Genomic DNA, 22,401 nt, shown 5'->3' on the forward strand with positions numbered 1-22,401 from the left:
TAGCATTATAAATATTCACTTACCTTTGATTTTCATCAGAGTCCCAGTTCCACAATAAATGTTTGTTTTGTTCGATAAAGTTAATTTATGTCCAAATACCTCCTTTTTGTTTGCACCTTTAGTTCACAAATCCAAATTCACGACGCGCAGGCCAGACAAAAAGTTAAAAAAATCCATTATAGTTCGTAGAAACATGTCAAGCGATGTATAGAATCAATCTTTAGGATGTTTTTAACATAAATCTTCAATAATGTTTCAACCGGATAATTCCTTTGTCTTTAGAAATGCAATGGAACGCAGCTACCTCCCACGGGAGCGCGCGTGATCAGCTCATGGCCTTTTGGCAGACCTCTTACTCAATCAGCTCTTATTTTCGCCTCCTTCACATTAGACGCCTGAAACAAGGTTCTAAAGAATTGACATCTAGTGGAAGCCTTAGGAAGTGCAATCGGACCAAATGTGGTGTGTGTTTCCTATCCAAATCTACTAATAATATGCATATCTTAGCTTCTGGGCCTGAGTAGCAGGCAGTTTACTCTGGGAACCTTATTCATCCAAGCTACTCAATACGGCCCCCCAAGCAATAAGAAGTTAAAAATAATTATTATTTACAATGACTGCACGGATGATGCTGGGCCAATTATGTGCCGCACTATGGGAATCCTAATCACAGCCGGATGTGATACAGCCTCGATTCGAACCAGGGACTGGAGTGACGCCTCTTGCATTGAGATGGAGTGCCTTTGACCTCTGTGTGTGTGTTTGTGTGTGTGTTAACTATTTAACTGTACTAGAATGCTTAAAAGGCCGCTAAAATTGTAAATATCGGGCAGCGTTTCTTTTGGCAAGTAGGATATCGTATCGGCCAAAAACGTAATATCGGTGCATCACTAACATAAGATATATCGATAACTGTCATTTTATTAATCATTACCTCATATCAGTCTCATTCTGAACGTCGCAGACTTCTTGAATCGGCAAGAACCCCAGCCTTTTCTGATTATTCAGTTCTACACAAATTGATGTAATCATTTATTTACTAACTAAATAATTACACAGAATACACATACACACTTACACGAGACAAAAGTCCCTTGTGGACTGACAAGATCTGACGGCTTGTTACACAATGGAGAGGGGGTGGGAAAGCGAGAGATGAAGGGACGTTTATCGTGGATACATTCTATAACTATTCTCACATTAATCATATACCTTGCACATGAACCACCGTCCGTCTGGGTAAGAAATGCAATGTACAGTTGAAGTCAGAAGTGTACAGTGCCTTGCGAAAGTATTCGGCCCCCTTGAACTTTGCGACCTTTTGCCACATTTCAGGCTTCAAACATAAAGATATAAAACTGTATTTTTTTGTGAAGAATCAACAACAAGTGGGACACAATCATGAAGTGGAACGACATTTATTGGATATTTCAAACTTTTTTAACAAATCAAAAACTGAAAAATTGGGCGTGCAAAATTATTCAGCCCCCTTAAGTTAATACTTTGTAGCGCCACCTTTTGCTGCGATTACAGCTGTAAGTCGCTTGGGGTATGTCTCTATCAGTTTTGCACATCGAGAGACTGAAATTTTTTCCCATTCCTCCTTGCAAAACAGCTCGAGCTCAGTGAGGTTGGATGGAGAGCATTTGTGAACAGCAGTTTTCAGTTCTTTCCACAGATTCTCGATTGGATTCAGGTCTGGACTTTGACTTGGCCATTCTAACACCTGGATATGTTTATTTTTGAACCATTCCATTGTAGATTTTGCTTTATGTTTTGGATCATTGTCTTGTTGGAAGACAAATCTCCGTCCCAGTCTCAGGTCTTTTGCAGACGCCATCAGGTTTTCTTCCAGAATGGTCCTGTATTTGGCTCCATCCATCTTCCCATCAATTTGAACCATCTTCCCTGTCCCTGCTGAAGAAAAGCAGGCCCAAACCATGATGCTGCCACCACCATGTTTGACAGTGGGGATGGTGTGTTCAGCTGTGTTGATTTTACTCCAAACATAACGTTTTGCATTGTTGCCAAAAAGTTCAATTTTGGTTTCATCTGACCAGAGCACCTTCTTCCACATGTTTGGTGTGTCTCCCAGGTGGCTTGTGGCAAACTTTAAACAACACTTTTTATGGATATCTTTAAGAAATGGCTTTCTTCTTGCCACTCTTCCATAAAGGCCAGATTTGTGCAATATACGACTGATTGTTGTCCTATGGACAGAGTCTCCCACCTCAGCTGTAGATCTCTGCAGTTCATCCAGAGTGATCATGGGCCTCTTGGCTGCATCTCTGATCAGTCTTCTCCTTGTATGAGCTGAAAGTTTAGAGGGACGGCCAGGTCTTGGTAGATTTGCAGTGGTCTGATACTCCTTCCATTTCAATATTATCGCTTGCACAGTGCTCCTTGGGATGTTTAAAGCTTGGGAAATCTTTTTGTATCCAAATCCGGCTTTAGACTTCTTCACAACAGTATCTCGGACCTGCCTGGTGTGTTCCTTGTTCTTCATGATGCTCTCTGCGCTTTTAACGGACCTCTGAGACTATCACAGTGCAGGTGCATTTATACGGAGACTTGATTCATCATCATTAGTCATTTAGGTCAACATTGGATCATTCAGAGATCCTCACTGAACTTCTGGAGAGAGTTTGCTGCACTGAAAGTAAAGGGGCTGAATAATTTTGCACGCCCAATTTTTCAGTTTTTGATTTGTTAAAAAAGTTTGAAATATCCAATAAATGTAGTTCCACTTCATGATTGTGTCCCACTTGTTGTTGATTCTTCACAAAAAAATACAGTTTTATATCTTTATGTTTGAAGCCTGAAATGTGGCAAAAGGTCGCAAAGTTCAAGGGGGCCAAATACTTTCGCAAGGCACTGTACATACACCTTAGCCAAAATGCATTTAAACTCAGTTTTTCACAATTCCTGACATTTAATCCTAGTAAAAATTCCCTGTTTTAGGTCAGTTAGGATCACCACTTTATTTTAAGAATGTGAAATGGCAGAATAATAGTAGAGAGAATGATTTACATACTCAGAAGTTTACATACTCACAATTAGTATTTGGTAGCATTGCCTTTAAATTGTTTAACTTGGGTCAAATTTTTCCCTGTAGCCTTCCACAAGATCCCCACAATAAGTTGGGTGAATTTTGACCCATTCCTTGTGACAGAGCTGGTGTAACTGAGTCCTTACACACTTTTTCAGTTCTGCCCACAAATATTCTATAGGATTGAGGTCAGGGCTTTGTGATTGCCACTCCAATACCTTGACTTTGTTGTCCTTAAGACATTTTGCCACAACTTTTGAAAAATGCTTGGGGTCATTGTCCATTTGGAAGACCCATTTGCAACCAAGCTTTAACCTGACTGATGTCTTGAGATCTTGCTTCAATATATCCACAATGTTTACCCTCATGATGCCATCTATTTTGTGAGTGCACCAGTCCCTCCTGCAGCAAAGCATCCCCACAACATGATGCTGCCACCCCTGTGATTCACTGTGGGGATGGTGTTATTCGGCTTGCAAGCCTCCCCCTTTTCCTCCAAACACAACAATGGTCAATATGGCCAAACAGTTCTATTTTTGTTTCATCAGACCAGAGGACATTTCTCCATAAAGTACGATCTTTGTCCCCATGTGCAGTTGCAAACCGTAGTCTGTCTTTTTTATGGCGGTTTTGGAGCAGTGGCTTCTCCCTTGCTGAGCGGCTTTTCAGGTTATGTCGATATAGAACTCGTTTTACTGTGGATATAGATACTTTTGTACCTGTTTCCTCCAGCATCTTCACAAGGGTCTTTGCTGTTGTTTTGTGAATGATTTGCACTTTATGCACCAAAGTATTTTCATCTCTAGGAGACAGAACGCGTCTTCTTCCTGAGCGGCTGCGTGGTCCCATGGTGTTTACACTTGCGTACTATTGTTTGTACAGATGAACTTGGTACCTTCAGGTGTTTGGAAATTGCTCCCAAGAATGAACCAGACTTGTGGAGGTCTACAATTTTTTTTCTGAGGTCTTGGCTGATTTCTTTTGATTTTCCCATGATGTCAAGCAAAGCGCCACTGAGTTTGAAGGTAGGCCTTGAAATATATCCACAGGTACACCTCCAATTGACTCAAATTATGTCAATTAGCCTGTCAGAAGCTTCTAAAGCCATGACATAATTTTCTGTAATTTTCCAAGCTGTTTAAAGGCACAGTCAACTTAGTGTATGTAAACTTCTGACCCACTGGAATTGTGATACAGTGAATTAATATGTTTGTAAACAATTGTTTGAAAATTACTTGTCATGCACAAAGTAGATGTCCTAACCAACTTGCTAAAACTATAGTTTGTTAAGAAGAAATTTGTGGAGTGGCTGAAAAACTAGTTTTAATGACTCCAACCTAAGTGTATGTAAACTTCTGACTTCAACTGTATTTATTTGTAGATGTCTTTGTTCTTCGTCTCTCTGTTGAAACGAATCGATCCTTCTATGGGGAATGTCTCGATGGGTGTAAGGCTCTGGTTGTCCACCAGAGGTCACAATGTCCTTAGTTGTATGTGGCTTCAATGATTCACAATTGATTTTCAGAGGTGAACTTCTCAAGACCTTTCTTCCTCAGGTAGATCGTCAAAGTTCTAGACCCCTTTACATGCACAGCTGCAGACTGTCAATGTTTTGGTCTAGTGAGGTTACCTTCTTCACGTCGTGTTGAGTTTGAGTTTCAACCATTTGTAACTTTTAGCTCATGTTTCACGTTTGCTGGTCCGGGAGTTATTTCTTTAGCGAGTCTTTTTTTAGCACTCTGGTCGAAAAAGTCGGTTCCATCTCACTGACACACTCTTCTGATCTTATTTGGGGCGTGGCTTAGTTAATGTGCATGGGACATGAAAACTATGATCTCGTTAGAAAACTAAAATCACATTCCTATCTTAACAAAAATAGTTTCCTTGTTCTTCATATTGTATTAACATCATATTGGATGGAAACTTAACAGCTAAAGGTGGTTTCCTTCCTAAGTTACAGTATTTGGTTCATACAGTTAATAACGTCACAAAATGAATAGCAATATGACATGATTATTCTTTAGATCCCCACTGACCAATCTTAACATTCCTATCTTAGAAATATTGTTCCAAAGTTCACTCTTTGGGTGTTTATAGTTTCGGCTGCAAAAATCTTCATTGGGGACCAAGGCATTCCTTTAATAATACTAAAGAGCAAGAGAGGGTTCTCTGCTGCGTAAGATTTACGATTGGCGTGAGGTGTCATAAAACCTGCCCAGCCCTCTACTCTCCTATGGGAGAGGGGGGGTCTGGTTTAGAGGTCGACCGATTTAGATTTTTCAACCTCGATACCGATGCCGATTTATTGGAGGACCAAAAAAGGCCGTTACCGATTAATCGGACAATTTACATTGCACAACCTTCAATGTTATGTCATAATTGCGTAAAATTCTGGCAAATTAGTTTGCAACTAGCCAGGCTGCCCAAACTGTTGCATATACCCTGACTCTGCATGCAATGAACGCAAGAGAAGTGACACAATTTCACCTGGTTAATATTGCCTGCTAACCTGGATTTCTTTTAGCTAAATAATCAGGTTTAAAAGTATATACTTCTGTGTATTGATTTTAAGAAAGGCATTGATGTTTATGGTAAGGTACACGTTGGACCAACGACAGTCCTTTTTCGCGAATGCGCACCGCATCGATTATATGCTACACGCTAGATAAACTAGTAATATCCTCAATGTGTAGTTATAACTAGTGATTATGATTGATTGATTGTTTTTTATAAGATAAGTTTAATGCTAGCTAGCAACTTACCTTGGCTTCTTACTGCATTTGCATAACAGGCAGGCTCCTCGTGAGACAGGTGGTTAGAGCGTTGAACTAGTAACCGTAAGGTTGCAAGATTGCATCCCTGAGCTGACAAGGTAAAAATCTGTCGTTCTGCCCCTGAACAGGCAGTTAACCCACCGTTCCTAGGCCGTCATTGAAAATAAGAATGTGTTCTTAACTGACTTGCCTCATTTAAATAAAGGTGTAAGTAATAGTATATATTTTTTTAAATCGGCAAAATCTGCGTCCAAAAATACAGATTTACGATTGTTATGAAAACTTGAAATCGGCCCTAATTAATCGGCCATTCCGATTAATCGGTTGACCTCTAGTCTGGCTATCTGTCAGCCTTTTGCCAAGCTGATCTGAGGTCTTGGATCCTCGACCAGGAGAGTCATGACAAGTAGTAGGTTTGCTAATGGCTCATTGGTGATGCTACATGCATGACACTTAGCACCTGGTAGCGGTTGAGGTAAAGATGAACACGTAGCTTTCTTTCTGGTCATATTGTGACTGATGCTGAAGTCAACCCTGAGTGCCATTTTGTTGTCTGTTGGGTCACCACACGTGCATAACCCATTGGTTAACTGTGTTGAACAAGGCTAGGCCTTTGGTCATTGTGTTTCCACTTTATTTTTTGTGTTTTGTTTCCTCTAAACCATCAGCATGAATTCACTTCACAATTTCTTTCACGGTTTTTGACGTGTCAAAGGACCTCATAAACTCACTGGTGTGGATCCCCCTTTGTACCGCTATGTATGCTAGCTAATTGCTAAGTACATTTTTAAAGAGGTTTATAGCGCATTAGCTTCCATTGCTAGCTTCCATAACTTTCACAATCACTGGCCTAACTCTATTTCCTCTTTCCACCACGCATACATTTTAATATCAGCCAGCTGAAAATAGTTCCTCATGGTGTGTCAGTGTACTCTGTGAATCCGTCCGTCCCTCCTCCCCCTCCCGGCGGAGTAACACTCTAATTTGAGTCAAGCAGGCAGGCGTGGTGCAGCGCAGGGTGATTGACTCTTAGTACAGTACCTTCGTAGCTTCTCACTGTCGTTACCACATTACCATCCCCGGGGGCAGATCTGACATGAAGATAGGGTTGCATCTCTGGAGAATGTAAAGGGAGCTTTAAGAGTCAGTCATGATTTCGTGCATTGCTCTCAACGTTGTACCACGGCGTTCTACCACTCTGAGATGACGGGACTCACGCTCTGCGTGTGCGTGTGTGTGTGTGTGTATACAGCCTTGGTCATCTCTGCTGAGGAACTGGAACAGCCTGGCGGTGACTCACCCGGGCTACATGGCCTTCCTCACCTATGATGAGGTCAAGGCCCGGCTGCAGAAGTTCATCCACAAACCTGGCAGGTCAGTGAGAGACTGCATACGTACACAGACGCATGCAACACTGACACGCGCACATCAACACACACCCACACACACATAGCATATGCACACTGACAGGAGCACACACACCTCAGCTAAATACACTTTCTCTGCTAATGTCAAAGCACACACACAGTGACAGATGCTGCTGTTTATTATGCACTTTCAATCAAGTTACCAACTCATTATAACCATTACTCTGCATATTAAAAAAATATATATAAATAATCAACTCACTGACTTGCCCGTGCTGTTGCGTACTCTCACGCTCCAATACAGCTACTTAGACAACTGTTAAGCACACTACGTTCTTACACAGTCTGTCTGTCATGAGCTTACACACCACTAACAAACCCAACCTTGCACCACCAACCTAACACACACTTACACAATGACCCAGAAGGCAATGACCCCCCCTCCCCCCCCGGTCTCACGTGCCCCCTGTGGCACACGGAACGGCGTGGTACCTAGCATCAATAGGACGTATTGTAGAGACTGGGCTGATGTCAATAGTCGCTCCAACAGAGCGCAAGTGTGTGACACAACGCGGCCAGTATTTAGCCCTCATTCACCTCTTAGGCCTAGTTGACAAATTTGGTGGCGCTTTATAATGATGTTAAAAGAATAAGCTTTACTCAGCTATTTATGGATAGTGTATATTCATACTGATAATACTTGAGGATTCTGTGATGTATGAACATTTACAGGCGTTGCATATATACTGCATTGTAAGCGGTGGGTGTGTGTGTGCACAAACACTCAAACTATAAGCAGTACAATTTATAACCGTATATTGTTTACTAACCTTGTAATGCCCACAATTGCTTTATAAAAGGCTTGTTAATGAAAATATGTCATTTAGTATTGAACTCAGTGCAGGGAAGCTCACCAGGAGTTTGTTTAGGGTGGGGATGAGCTGGGATTGGGCATTTTATTTTGTCCGTCCGTCCGTCCGTCCCCCCCTGTTGTCATTAGTCCTTGGTGTGTATGTGGGTGTTCCACAGCTACATCTTCAGGCTGAGCTGCACGCGGCTGGGCCAGTGGGCCATCGGCTACGTCACTGCAGATGGGAACATCCTGCAGACCATCCCCCACAACAAGCCCCTCTTCCAGGCCCTCATCGACGGCTTCCGGGAAGGATTGTGAGTTCACCAACCTCTCTCTCTCTCTCTCTCTCTCTCTCTCTCTCTGTGTCGGTCTCTCTCTCTTTCTGTCTCGCTTGTCTGTCTCTCTCTCTGTCGGTCTTTCTGTCTCGTCTGTATTTCTGTCTCCTCCCTCGCCCATATAAACTTTGTGGATACGTCTCAAAGTCCCTATGCCACTGAACTCAAACCAACACGTCTCATGTTGCGTCGGCCACGACTCCATGTTTTCATAAGCAACGGGAGAGTTTGGTTTGCAACGTGCAGTAGTTTGGGTTGACAGTGTATATAATATCGTCTCCTACAGCAGTGTTTCCACACTCAAATACCCCCAGCAGCACACCTGATTCTACTTGTCAACTAATCGTCAATCCCTTGACAAGTTGAATTGAGGTGTGTTTGTCTGGGGTTTCAACAGAAAGGTGTACTGTTGGAGGGTACTCGAGGACCGGAGTTGGGAACCACTGTCCTCGAGTATGCCGGTGTTTAAATGTTGTATTTATTTTTTATTTTTATAAACGCTGTGGTAAGTATCTTCAAACCTGTAATCAAATGCTGAATTAGTCTGTGGAAAGGTTTGCTTTGCAAAGAGCCTGATGCATGTGTTCTATAAAGCCACTATGAAAGTATCACTTAGGCCTCAAGGTTACATGAAAGATATAGTCAAAAGCATGCAGTGTGGTTGTGACTCAAATTACACCCTATTCCCCATATTGTGCCGTGCTTTTGATCCTATGTGGCAGCCCTGTGTGGCTCTAGTCAGTAGTAGTGTACTTTATAAGGGGAATAGGGTGTCATTTGAGACAACCTGTGTGTGTTGCTTTACCCTTGTGAGTGACCAGAGTTCCATCTCCTCTGCCCAGCTACCTGTTCCCCGACGGGCGCACCCAGAACCCAGACCTCACAGGACTGTGTGAGCCCTCGCCACAAGACCATATTAAAGTCACACAGGTGGGTCTCTCTCTCTCTCTCTCTCTCTCTCTCTCTGTCTCTCTCTCTGTCTCTGTCTCTGTCTCGCTCGCTCTCATTCATAACCTCACAGGACATACTGCACTTCCTGAATCTTGGGTCCTGTTTAGTAGGGAAAAAGATTTGAAACTGAGTGAAACGCATATGAACTTACCCAGTAGAAAATTCTCATTTAGTTGTCTGTTTCAAAATGTTTTGCCGTGCTGTGTCCTCCTGAACATGACCCTGGCTCTTTTCAGTGGCCGCATACGGTACGAACCGAACTCGACTAAGGGTGCTTTAATGTGCTCTATTTGTATGAATGTGTTACCCTGTGCTCAGTGAGGCCTCCTGAAATCCCATGGCTGACTGTGTGCATGTCCTCAGGAGCAATATGAGCTGTACTGTGAGATGGGCTCCACCTTCCAGCTGTGTAAAATCTGTGCGGAGAACGACAAGGACGTGAAGATCGAGCCCTGCGGTCACCTCATGTGTACCTCCTGTCTCACCGCCTGGCAGGTACTGTACCCCTAGTCTCTTTCACACTTGCTGGGTTGGGTGGATCAGTGGGTCAGCGGGCGGAAGTGTGTATGTGGGTGCATGCATGTGCGTCCTCCATATCGACATGAATTTCCCTAATCCCTCTCTCTCCTCTTTTCTTCTCCTTCAGGAGTCGGAGGGTCAGGGCTGCCCGTTCTGCCGCTGTGAGATCAAGGGCACGGAGCCCATCGTGGTTGACCCCTTTGACCCCAAGGACCCCATAGGCGGCTCCTGTAGGGGCTTGTTCGGGGCAGAGGGCGCCCCCTCGCCCAGCTACGACGATGACGACGACGACCGGCTGGACGACCCCCACCTCATGATGAGCAAGCTGGCCTGTTCCAAGGTGAGCGTGGTCTAGCTGGGGCCTAAAGCTGATTATGGAGCCCTCTTCTCTATAGCTCCCGGGTGAAGTTTTCTCTAGGTGACAGGTCTAGGATCAGCTCCCCCCCTCCCCAATCTTAATACATTACTCTTCCTCTATCCCTGGGCCACGTTCAGCAAGGCGCAACACTGTGGAACCTTCAGATAGAAACGTATTATTTGTGACAGAATTTTTTTCTAAGTTTGCCTACTGAATTTGGGCACATAGCCTACTGTAATCCTTGTGGACTATAGTTGAGCACCCCTGCTGTGAACTGAACTGTTCTGAGGAACTCTCTCCCTCTCTCTTTCTCGCACCTTCAGAGTGTAAGATCGCATCGCTTTCATCTTTGACTTCTAAGGTCAGGGTTAGCTTTGCTTCCCCCAGGTATTTGATGTGGAGGTCCCCTTTCTTTTTCTCCTCTTGTGAGCCGGCATCTCTCGGCTGTCTGTCTGTAACACGTCAGAACTCAGCCAGTGGCGTAAGCTTGAACAGACGACTACTTTGAGAGTGAGACTACACACACAGCTTTGACGTGATGGGGGAAAGTTTTCCACCTGGTTTTGAAGAGTAAGTGCAGTGAAAAGTATCCAAGAACTCTCTTCCTGAGCTGTGGGGTGGTGATGTTGGTGCGTTGCAGGTGGAGCGTCCCCCCTCGCCCATGTCCCTGGCGCCCCAGTCCTCCCTGCCCCCCGTGCCCCCACGCCTTGACCTCCTGCAGCACCGACCACCTAACCCCCCAGGAGCATCCAGCCCAGGGGCCACATCCAAGGCAAGCTCTCTGCTCATCAAACAGCAATAGACAAATGGGAATGTCACAAGTTGAAATGTGTGAGAGAGGGGCCTATTTAGCCACTGTTGGAGGACAGTGGAGGTTGACTAGAAATAAAAAATTATAATAATTCAACCAAAAACCTCAAACAACTTTCTTTAAAAAAACCAAAGGCTTGACAGCTGTTAATTAATGTGCTTCCGTAATAAGTTGACAAATACTCCTGTGAAGTAGGCTACTTCCTCCTTTGAAAACCGATTCAATTGATTGTCCTCGTGGTCTGTAATTGTGCTCTCCTTTCCCATAGGCGTCCTCCCACCACAAGGACAAGCCTCTCCCCCTGCCCCCAGCCCTGAGGGACCTGCCACCCCCTCCTCCCCCAGACAGACCTCTCTCTGCCGGGCCTGACGGGTGGCTCGGCAGACGGCCCCTACCCTGCACCCCCCTGGGGGAGCCCAAGCTGCCCCCGGCCCCGCCCAACCGCAACCTGGCCGACTGGAACCCCAGGCCAGTGCCCAAGGCCCCCGGACAGCCACCCAGTGTGGGAGACACGCGGGGGGTCCGGGAGCTCTCCAACAGACACTCGCTCCCCCTGGCCCTACCCTCAGTGCTAGACGGATGCACAGACGGACAGAGGAACAACAGCTCGCTCAGTCTGGACCATCAGCTGGAGAAGGGAGCCCAGGTCTAATACGATCTTCTGTTAGAGCCGTTGGTTAAATGTGGTTTCACAGACATGGATTTAACCTATGCCAAGACGGTGTACAATTTGTATGGGGATCACAAATTGGTATTTACAGAAATACGACTTTAGCTGTGTCTGACTGTGTGTCTTGTCGGTCTTCTCTTGTTCCTCCCCAGAGTTTTGGAGGCATGGCGTCTGGCAGTCAGGCGTATGACAACCCCAAAGTGAAGCCTTCAGTCTCGGCAAATGCCATCTATGCTCTGTCAACAAGGTACCATAAAGTGCACACACTCCTCTCCCTGCTGTGTGAATGTGTTGTATGATGTACAGTGGGGAGAACAAGTATTTGATACACTGCTGATTTTGCAGGTTTTCCTACTTACAAAGCATGTAGAGGTCTGTAATTTTTATCGTAGGTACACTTCAACTGTGAGAGACGGAATCTAAAACAAAAATCCAGAAAATCACGTTGTATGATTTTTACATCAGAAAAGCATAACTTAATATTTGGTACAGAAACCTTTGTTTGCAATTACAGAGATCATACGTTTCCTGTAGTTCTTGACCAGGTTTGCACACACTGCAGCTCCTTAGTTGCCCTGGCTGTGTGTTTCGGGTCGTTGTCATGCTGGAAGACCCAGCCACGACCCATCTTCAATGCTCTTACTGAGGGAAGGAGGTTGTTAGCCAAGATCTCGTGATACATGGCCCCATCCATCCTCCCCTCAATACGGTGCAGTCGTCCTGTCCCCTTTGCAGAAAAGCATCCCCAAAGAATGATGTTTCCACCATGCTTCACGGTTGGAATGGTGTTCTTGGGGTTGTACTCATCCTTCTTCTTCCTCCAAACACGGAGAGTGGAGTTTAGACCAAAAAGCTCTATTTTTGTCTCATCAGACCACATGACATTATCCCATTCCTCCTCTGGATCATCCAGATGGTCATTGGCAAACTTCAGACGGGCCTGGACATGCGCTGGTTTCAGCAGGGGGACCTTGCGTGCGCTGCAGGATTTTAATCCATGACGGCGTAGTGTGTTACTAATGGTTTTCTTTGAGACTGTGGTCCCAGCTCTCTTCAGGTCATTGACCAGGTCCTGCCGTGTAGTTCTGGGCTGATCCCTCACCTTCCTCATGATCATTGATGCCCCACGAGGTGAGATCTTGCATGGAGCCCCAGACCGAGGGTGATTGACCGTCATTGTGTATCAAATACTTGTTCTCCCCACTGTGTAGGGCCAGGAGTTTTTCCTGACCAAGTGACCCATGAAAAACTCTGTCCTAGGTGTATAGCTCAGAACCCCGAGTTTTCCCTGATCAGGTCCCAAAATCTCCTGGCCCTGGTTATATGAAGTGTCCCCCTCTCTCTCCCTGCGTTGTCAGACCCCATCCAGGTCTGAAACCAGTGGCTGGGGAGGAGGCCTACGAGAGTGACGAGGAGTCCGACTACATGATCCCCACCTCTCGGCCCGTCCTGGTCCCCATGGCAGAGACCCCAGTCCCCAAACCCCCCCAGCCTACCTCTCTCAACTCATGGTAAGCACCCTCTGCTATAAGTCAGCCTATCCTCTCATTGAAAAACACTTCACTGTGAGTTTGTTGATACTGTTGATGATATTGTAGGGGGTAATGTGTACATCTTCTGTTATGTGTTTTCTTATTCTGACATTTGATTTGCACGTCAATAGCAAAAAACACAAGTAAAAAAAAAAATAATAATAATAATTACTGGCCATATGATGTCATGTCCTATTAGTTTTCCTCCCCTTCCTGTGTTTGGTAGGCCCATGCTGAATGACCTGGATGAAGGACCTCAAATGTATGAAGCCATGTATAACGTGCAGGTCCAGGCTCACCTGGCCAGAGACTCGGGTACTGCCCTACCGCAACACTGTCTGTGTGCCAAATGGCACCATTTTCACTACGTAGTTCACTATTGACCAGTACTTTATGGCCACTCTCTGTTCGAAACCCTATCTACTTCTGCTTATTATAAACACACATGCAGTATACCCCATCTTTACCTAGTTCAGCACTCAGCTCTATTCTCATTTTAGCCCACTGATCTATCCCACTGTATTCTATCCCACTGTATTCTATCCCACTGTATTCTATCCCACTGTATTCTATCCCACTGTATTCTATCCCACTGTATTCTAGCCCACTGTATTCTAGCCCACTGTATTCTATTATATCCCCACTGTATTCTATTCTATCCCACTGTATCCTATTCTATCCCCACTGTATTCTATTCTATCCCCACTGTATTCTATTCTATCCCCGCTGTATTCTATTCTATCCCCGCTGTATTCTAGCCCACTGTATTCTAGCCCACTGTATTCTATCCCACTGTATTCTATTATATCCCCACTGTATTATATTCTATCCCACTGTATCCTATTCTATCCCCACTGTATTCTATTCTATCCCCACTGTATTCTATTCTATACCCACTGTATTCTATTCTATCCCCGCTGTATTATATTCTATCCCCACTGTATTCTATTCTATCCCACTGTATCCTATTCTATCCCCACTGTATTCTATTTTATCCCCACTGTATTCTATTCTATACCCACTGTATTCTATTCTATCCCCGCTGTATTCTATTCTATCCCCACTGAATTCTATTCTATCCCCACTGAATTCTATTCTATCCCCACTGTATTCTATTCTATCCCACTGTATTCTATTCTATCCCACTGTATTCTATTCTATCCCCACTGTATTCTATTCTATCCCCACTGTATTGTATTCTATCCCCACTGTATTGTATTCTATCCCCACTGTATTCTATTCTATACCCACTGTATTCTATTCTATCCCCGCTGTATTCTATTCTATCCCCACTGTATTCTATTCTATCCCCACTGTATTCTATTCTATCCCACTGTATCCTATTCTATCCCCACTGTATTCTATTCTATCCCCACTGTATTCTATTCTATACCCACTGTATTCTATTCTATCCCCGCTGTATTCTATTCTATCCCCACTGAATTCTATTCTATCCCACTGTATTCTATTCTATCCCACTGTATTCTATTCTATCCCCACTGTATTCTATTCTATCCCCACTGTATTCTATTCTATCCCCACTGTATTCTATTCTATCCCCACTGTATTCTATTCTATCCCACTGTATTCTATTCTATCCCCACTGTATTCTATTCTATCCCCACTGTATTCTATTCTATCCCCACTGTATTCTATTCTATCCCCACTGTATTCTATTCTATCCCCACTGTATTCTATTCTATCCCCACTGTATTATATTCTATCCCCACTGTATTATATTCTATCCCCACTGTATTCTATTCTATCCCACTGTATTCTATTCTATCCCACTGTATTCTATTCTATCCCCACTGTATTCTATTCTATCCCCACTGTATTCTATTCTATCCCCACTGTATTCTATTCTATCCCCACTGTATTCTATTCTATCCCCACTGTATTCTATTCTATCCCACTGTATTCTATTCTATCCCCACTGTATTCTATTCTATCCCACTGTATTCTATTCTATCCCACTGTATTCTATTCTATCCCACTGTATTCTATTCTATCCCACTGTATTCTATTCTATCCCCACTGTATTCTATTCTATCCCCACTGTATTCTATTCTATCCCCACTGTATTCTATTCTATCCCCACTGTATTCTATTCTATCCCCACTGTATTCTATTCTATCCCCACTGTATTCTATTCTATCCCACTGTATTATATTCTATCCCACTGTATTCTATTCTATCCCCACTGTATTCTATTCTATCCCCACTGTATTCTATTCTATCCCCACTGTATTCTATTCTATCCCCACTGTATTCTATTCTATCCCCACTGTATTCTATTCTATCCCCACTGTATTCTATTCTATCCCCACTGTATTCTATTCTATCCCACTTTATTCTATTCTATCCCACTGTATTCTATTCTATCCCACTGTATTCTATTCTATCCCCACTGTATTCTATTCTATCCCCACTGTATTCTATTCTATCCCCACTGTATTCTATTCTATCCCCACTGTATTCTATTCTATCCCCACTGTATTCTATTCTATCCCCACTGTATTCTATTCTATCCCCACTGTATTCTATTCTATCCCCACTGTATTCTATTCTATCCCCACTGTATCCTATTCTATCCCACTGTACTCTATTCTATCCCCACTGTATTCTATTCTATCCCCACTGTATTCTATTCTATCCCCACTGTATTCTATTCTATCCCCACTGTATTCTATTCTATCCCCACTGTATTCTATTCTATCCCACTGTATTCTATTCTATCCCCACTGTATTCTATTCTATCCCCACTGTATTCTATTCTATCCCACTGTATTCTATTCTATCCCCACTGTATTCTATTCTATCCCCACTGTATTCTATTCTATCCCCACTGTATTCTATTCAAAGAGATTCAAATGCCATTGTTTCATTTCACCCTTCTGACCCCACTGTGAATCTCTCCGTTCCTCAGATTACTCTGAGCTGCCCCCCTTGGCCAGTACCAATTGTCCCATCTGGGAGATCCCCTGCCCGGTGCGGGAGCCCCCTGAGGAGGTAGAGGAGGAAAACGGCTACGACATCCCCAAACCAGCGTTGCCCATGGCCCCGGCCCGACGCGCCCTGTCCGAGCTGGGGGCCACTTCCAGCGCTGCCTTCAACCGTCTCTCCGTGGACAGCGAGCCCGGAGCATCCGCCTGTAAGCGTTCGCTTCAGAGCCACCTGTTTCAGACCTTTATAGTTAATTTGTAGGGCGGGGAGTTTTTTCCTGATCTGACCAGGGAACTCTGGGCACTAGGTAGTTTGTTTGATAGAGACCATGTACGAAAAAACGGTGCACCAGATTTGAGTTAAATAAATAGCTAATTCTGTTACTAGTGCCCAGAGTTTTTCCAGACCAGTCGTGTTGAGGAGAAACTCCTGGCCCTATGTGTCTCGAACGGTTACACAACCCTGTTTATTTAACAAGGTTGTCCCTAGTGTTGTATTCCTATATTTATACATATTATCTCAGAGCACCCTTATGGCGTCTTCAAGACTTCGGATTGCGAATCGAGATTTGGGCAGGAGTACAGGAATGTGGATGCTGCTTGTCGTTCTGTGGTTTGTGATGTGAATGCTGTTCTATTCTCCTCCCTGTCCTTCTAGCCTTCTCAGATTCCAGCGACGCCCCAGAGCGGCCGCCCAAGCCCCTCCCCCGCCGCATCAACTCCGAGCACCGGCCCATACCTCCTGGATTAGGCGGCGGTGGTGGCGGAGGAGGAGGTGGTGGAGGAGTAGCCAACCCCCAGATCACCAGTGAGATTGAGCATCTCATGAGGCAAGGCTACACCTACCAGGACATCCAGAAAGCCCTGATGATTGCACAGAACAATATGGAGATGGCCAAGAATATCCTGCGCGAGTTTGTCTCCATTCCCTCCACGGCGCACATTCTTACATAGTACCTCCTCTGCTCCAGCCCTGCCCAGCTCAGCCCAAAGTCCATCGCCTGCAGTACTAGCGCTTCAGCGCTAACTGGAGCCCCTGCCGTCTCCTGTCCGGCGCCCTCTCAAAACTAGCTCATTCCGAGCCCTGCGCTTCACGCGCCTTTTCAAGAGTGACCGGACGCCTTTTGTAATGTGCTGCAGGGCCACTCTCCAGATCCCATGGGGTGAAGTGATGATGATGATGATGATGGTGGCTCATCGCACAACCGACGCTTCGACGGTTGTTTTCACGTCCTCTCGAGGCCTCTACCGAAATGTAATCGACACCCCCCCCCCCCCCCCCCAAAAAAACACATATGTGTGTCTATCTAAGAATTTAATATATAACTAAATATATATTAAATGTGTGTAATGTATACATATATATTTCCAATGAGTTCCGCTTCGAAGGTCTGTTTTTATTTCACGTCGTTGATGTTTAAGGATAGATTGCAGAGGACAAAGATGGTGGTTCTTTGGGAGAGAGCACCTTTGTTTCCTAGACTCACAGCAGAACATTTGGCAACATGTCAAATATGGCCTTTATTAATGCTTCGGTACTTCTTTGGGGGGAAAATAATGTGTGTGTGTGTGTGTGTGTGTGTGTGTGTGTGTGTGTGTGTGTGTGTGTGTGTGTGTGTGTGTGTGTGTGTGTGTGTGTGTGTGTGTGTGTGTGTGTGTGTGTGTGTGTGCCGGGCCAATGACTTGGCTAGTAGTGTTGGGACGTGATGGCTGACCTAGCTCACTGGTTGACCATTTGACTTAAAACCCCGGTGAAAAGCAAAGCTGTGTTTGACTGTGTTGTTGTCTATGTGCATCATTTTCTACGGTGGGTAGCATGGTTTCCTACATCTAACCACCCCTAATCATCTCGTCCAGTGATACCGATGCCCAGACTGGGAAGCCTGTGTTTTTTGTTTTTTTTCAGTAAGACGGTTTTTCGAGGCAAGTCCGGGCTCTGCTGTCGGAGCCAATCAATCGAAGCCATCTGGGAGGTCCCGGTTGGCCCATGTCCCAATCCCTCTTCTGTGCAAAACGAATGTGGAATTAATATATTGCTCAGACGTTTTCGTTCTTCTTCCTCCTCAAATGTAGTGCTCTCAAGCAAGAGTCTGAATGGGAGAGGCAAAGTGTACGGAAATGTAATGGTGAGAGAAAAAAAAGGATTGATGGATTCTCATAAAGACCCAGTACCGGGGTCAAGATTCTATGATACATTGACAACAGCTTAGACGTGAGGAGAGCTTCGTCTGCGATGTGCACCGAAGCTGTTCAGCGTCGTGAGAGAAATGTGTCATCGATTACTTTAATAATATATTATTATTATGATCATTGTTGTTATTATTAATTCAGAAGTGCTTTACTGCTGCTACTATTGTTAGTGCTATACAATTAAGCCTTAAATGTACATTTTGTGAAATATTGTTTAACCGCTCTTTTTTTTTTTAAAGTGACAGTATCTCATTTGTGTTCTTTATTTGGTGATGTAGCATACTTGAAAATGCAAGCAGCTTGGGGTTGTGCAATTCAAGCCGACTTCAATTGTTTCCCCATATTTAGGAAAGTGTTGGACCGGTTAGCCTTTAGAGGAATTATGATGACATCGTAAATGGCACTGTCCCGCAGATTGACCTAAATGGTAGCATCAGCAAAACAAACCATGTGATGGGTGAAGAGTAACAGTGTCAGAAATCTGTATTGTAGATGCCTCCACTTTTAATCTAGATTATAATTGTGCGAGCTTTGTCATTTTAAGGGTTGACTTAATTGCACAGCTGCAACTAAGCCCAGTAGCTTAGTGAACAAGAACATCTTGAGACGCACACCCAATCTTATTTATTTCCGTAAACCTTTTCGGTCACACAGTGACAGGTTCTAAAGAGTGTATGCCTTTCTTTTTCCTATAGAGGTATTACAACCAGTGTTTGGGTCAACGCAACAGCAGGGTTTGTGGACCAGTTGGGAGTGTGGGAATTTTTCTCTCTGGTTTCCCCGAATTTGTTAAAACACTCCCCTGTTGAAGGAGGACTAACACATCTTTCCTCTGTAACTGGGGTTGAAATGTTACTGAAACCTTCCCAGAATTCCCAGGTTTCCCAGAAATCCCAGTTGGAGGATAAGATAGCCTCCCTGCTCATTACCTCCTGATTCCAGGGAAAATGTTGCAATCCTATCTGTTACTCAGAAATACTGTTTTGTACCCTAACCAGACAAGAGACTTCACATGGACTGTTCAGACTCGTCTTGACTCTCTAATGAGTTGGCAACAAATTGTTAAACTAACCAATGCACTCATTGAATTACAGCAGGTGCACCTCGTTCCTGTCTGTCTACGTGGTAGGTCTTCGTTCACTTTTGAGTTTTCCTGTGTTTTCAGAATCAGTAGGGCCTTCGGAGTTTGAACGCAATCCACAAACCTCTATTTTTAGGGAGCCCATACCGATGAATAATCCACACGTATTGAATTTACGAAAGTAGCCTATTACTAAATTGTCATTAAAACTTGCATATCATTTTGTGCTGACTTCTATTACATTGTTGGTTCAAATGTAAAAAAATAAAATAAAATAAAAATGGCACTGGCTCACATTCCTAGATGTTTCTCTCCGGGACCGGTACTATCGAGGGACGTTGGCCCCTAAAAGGTGGAGAAGCTCTGTTAATGGGATTGCCACCATGGGCTGTAGAATCATCGTATAGGCTAGCTTCTCACCTGTATCTCACGGTCTCCAGACTGGAGGAGGTTTGTGGGCGTCTTTCTTGTTGTTGTTTCTTTTTCTTCTGTTCCTAGTTGCCTTGAGGGAAACCATGAAGTCACTTTTGAATGCACCACCTTCAATAGGGATTGTGAGGTTTCAGAATGGAACCACGTATCCTTTAATCTTGATGACTGTACTGATTCTTGTCTATGTATGAACATGTATGTATGTATGAACATGTATGTATACATGACTTACTCCACATTTTGTTGTTACAGCCTGAATTCAAAATGGATTACACGTGTTTCTTGTTCTCACCGATCTACACACAATACTGGCAAAGTGAAAGTGCTTAAAAATGTTTTCAAATGTATTGAAAGTGAAATGCAGAAATATATCTCATTTCCATAAGAATTCACAACCCCTGAGTCAATACATGTTAGAATCGCCTTTGGCAGCGATTACAGCTGTGAGTCTTTCTGGGGAAGTCTAAGAGCTTTGCACTCCTGGATTGTACAATATTTGCACATTCTTTTTTTTCCCGTTTTTTATTCTTCAAGCTCTGTTAAGTTGATCATTGCTAGACAACCATTTTCAAGTCTTGCCATATATTTTCATGCAGATGTAAGTTGAAACTGTAACTCAGCCACTTGGGAACATTCACTGTCTTCTTGGTAAGCAACTCCAGGTGTAGATTTGGCCTTGTGTTTTAGGTTATTGTCTTGCTGAAAAGTGAATTAATCTCCTGGTGTCTGGTAGAAAGCAAACTAAACCAGGTTTTCCTCTAGGATTTTGCCTGTGCTTAGCTCCGTTATGTTTATTTTTTTATCCTGAAAACTCCCCAGTCCTTAACGATTACAAGCATATACCCATAACATGATGCAGCTACCACTTAGCTTGAAAATATGGAGAATATTGTACTCAGTAATGTGTTGTACTGGATTTGCCCCAAATATAACGCTTTGTATTCAGGACAAAAAATATATATTTTTTGGTGGTTTTACTTTAGTGCCTTGTTGCAAACAGGAGGCATATTTTGGAATATTTTTTATTCTGCACAGGCTTCCTTTTCACTCTGTCAATGAGTTAGTATTGTGGAGTAACTACAATGTTGTTGATCCATCCTCAGTTTCTCCTATCACAGCCATTAAACTCTCAAACTGTTTTAAAGTCACAATTAGCCTCATGTTGAAACCATCCTCTCCGTCAACTGAGTTAGGAAGGACACCTGTATCTTTGTAATGACTGGGTGTATGGATACACCATCCAAAATGTAATTTATAACTTCACCATGCTCAAAGGGAAGTTCAATGTCAGCATTTATTTTTACCCATCTACCAATAGGTGCAATTATTTGCAAAGCATTGGAAAACTTTGGTCTTTGTGGTTGACTCTGTCTTTGAAATGCACTGCTCAACTTAGGGACCTTGCAGATAATTGTATGTCTGGGGTACAGAGATGAGGTAGTCATTCAAAGATCATGTTAAACACTTATTGCACACAGAATGAGTCAATGCAATTTGTGACTTGTTAAGCACATTTTTTTAACTCCTTTTTCCCATAACAAAAGGGTCGGATGCTTATTGACTCAAGACAGTTCAGCTTTTCATTTTTTATGAATTTGTGAAAATGTAGAAATATTTTCCACTTTGACATTATGGGATATTGTGTGTCGGCCAGCGACAATCTACATTAACTTCAGGCTGTAACACAACAACAAAATGTGGATGAAGTCAAAGGGTGTGAACTTTCTGAAGGCACTCATAAGTGTATATTGACTTTTTCTGCATACTATACCAATTTTTGCTACCATACTGTCACTTTAAAAATGAGGTGTATACTTACTGATTTAAAATAATGTGCGGAAATTGCTATGTTTTATTTAATTTAGCATTCCTGTATATGTCAGAATTCTATTTTGTATTTTCCCCCCCCGACGATTTTTGTTTACTTTTGTGAATAATTCTGTGAGCAGTGCCATATGTTTAGAAGTGTCGGTAATGTCCTACTGATGACTGAGAATAAGGCGTTGTCCGACGAGAGAACTTGGTTTCAACCCTTTGGTCTCAGTTAGTCCAGTGTTCTTCTTACAGTACCTATGTTCCCTCTCTGCCTATTGGATGGCGTCACCACGTTACACACCAAACTCCTTTTCACAATTGGAATTGTTCCACTTTTTACCAGAAGAGGGCGCTGTCTGTCCACGTTGCCATGTTTCTCTTCAACAGTCAAGGCGTTTAACTTTTTGATGTTTTTTAATGCTCATATCACTTTGGAAGTATGCACAGTGCTGTACTGTTTATTAAATGAATAGTAAGACGTCTTGTCCCGGTCTCTGTTTGACGGTACTTATGCTTTGCTCAAGGACTGTGTTCAGCTCACTACTCTGGTTCACACCTGTGCCGCAGCAAAATATTTTCTTCATCCATCTAGTTTTATACATAACATGTTATTGGCTGCTGATTGTGCCCCAGGCTTGGGCTTTTGGAAGACACTTGTCCAATCCCAAATCAAGCCCCTGACCCTATGTGCCTTTTTAGAAGTAATATGGTAATTGCTC

The 22,401-nt window shown here is 43.6% G+C and overlaps 1 protein-coding gene across 1 annotated transcript in view; it reads left to right on the forward strand.

The window, feature by feature from the left end:
• The window catches only part of cbl (Cbl proto-oncogene), a 67,054-nt gene extending 44,894 nt beyond the window's left edge, over positions 1 to 22,160 (forward strand). Inside the window, exons 5-16 of the mRNA XM_021587339.3 lie at positions 7,076 to 7,197; positions 8,220 to 8,357; positions 9,221 to 9,308; positions 9,693 to 9,824; positions 9,976 to 10,188; positions 10,847 to 10,978; positions 11,286 to 11,663; positions 11,840 to 11,934; positions 13,046 to 13,198; positions 13,446 to 13,534; positions 16,149 to 16,373; positions 16,823 to 22,160. Of these exons, the coding sequence (XP_021443014.2) occupies positions 7,076 to 7,197; positions 8,220 to 8,357; positions 9,221 to 9,308; positions 9,693 to 9,824; positions 9,976 to 10,188; positions 10,847 to 10,978; positions 11,286 to 11,663; positions 11,840 to 11,934; positions 13,046 to 13,198; positions 13,446 to 13,534; positions 16,149 to 16,373; positions 16,823 to 17,118 (2,061 nt within the window). The 3' untranslated portion in view covers positions 17,119 to 22,160. The remainder of the gene's footprint in view (positions 1 to 7,075; positions 7,198 to 8,219; positions 8,358 to 9,220; positions 9,309 to 9,692; positions 9,825 to 9,975; positions 10,189 to 10,846; positions 10,979 to 11,285; positions 11,664 to 11,839; positions 11,935 to 13,045; positions 13,199 to 13,445; positions 13,535 to 16,148; positions 16,374 to 16,822) is intronic.
• The last annotated feature ends 241 nt before the right edge of the window (positions 22,161 to 22,401 follow it).

This window comes from Oncorhynchus mykiss, chromosome 27 (genome assembly GCF_057628025.1).
Source record: "Oncorhynchus mykiss isolate SJ-2025 chromosome 27, ASM5762802v1, whole genome shotgun sequence".
Lineage (NCBI taxonomy): Eukaryota > Metazoa > Chordata > Actinopteri > Salmoniformes > Salmonidae > Oncorhynchus > Oncorhynchus mykiss.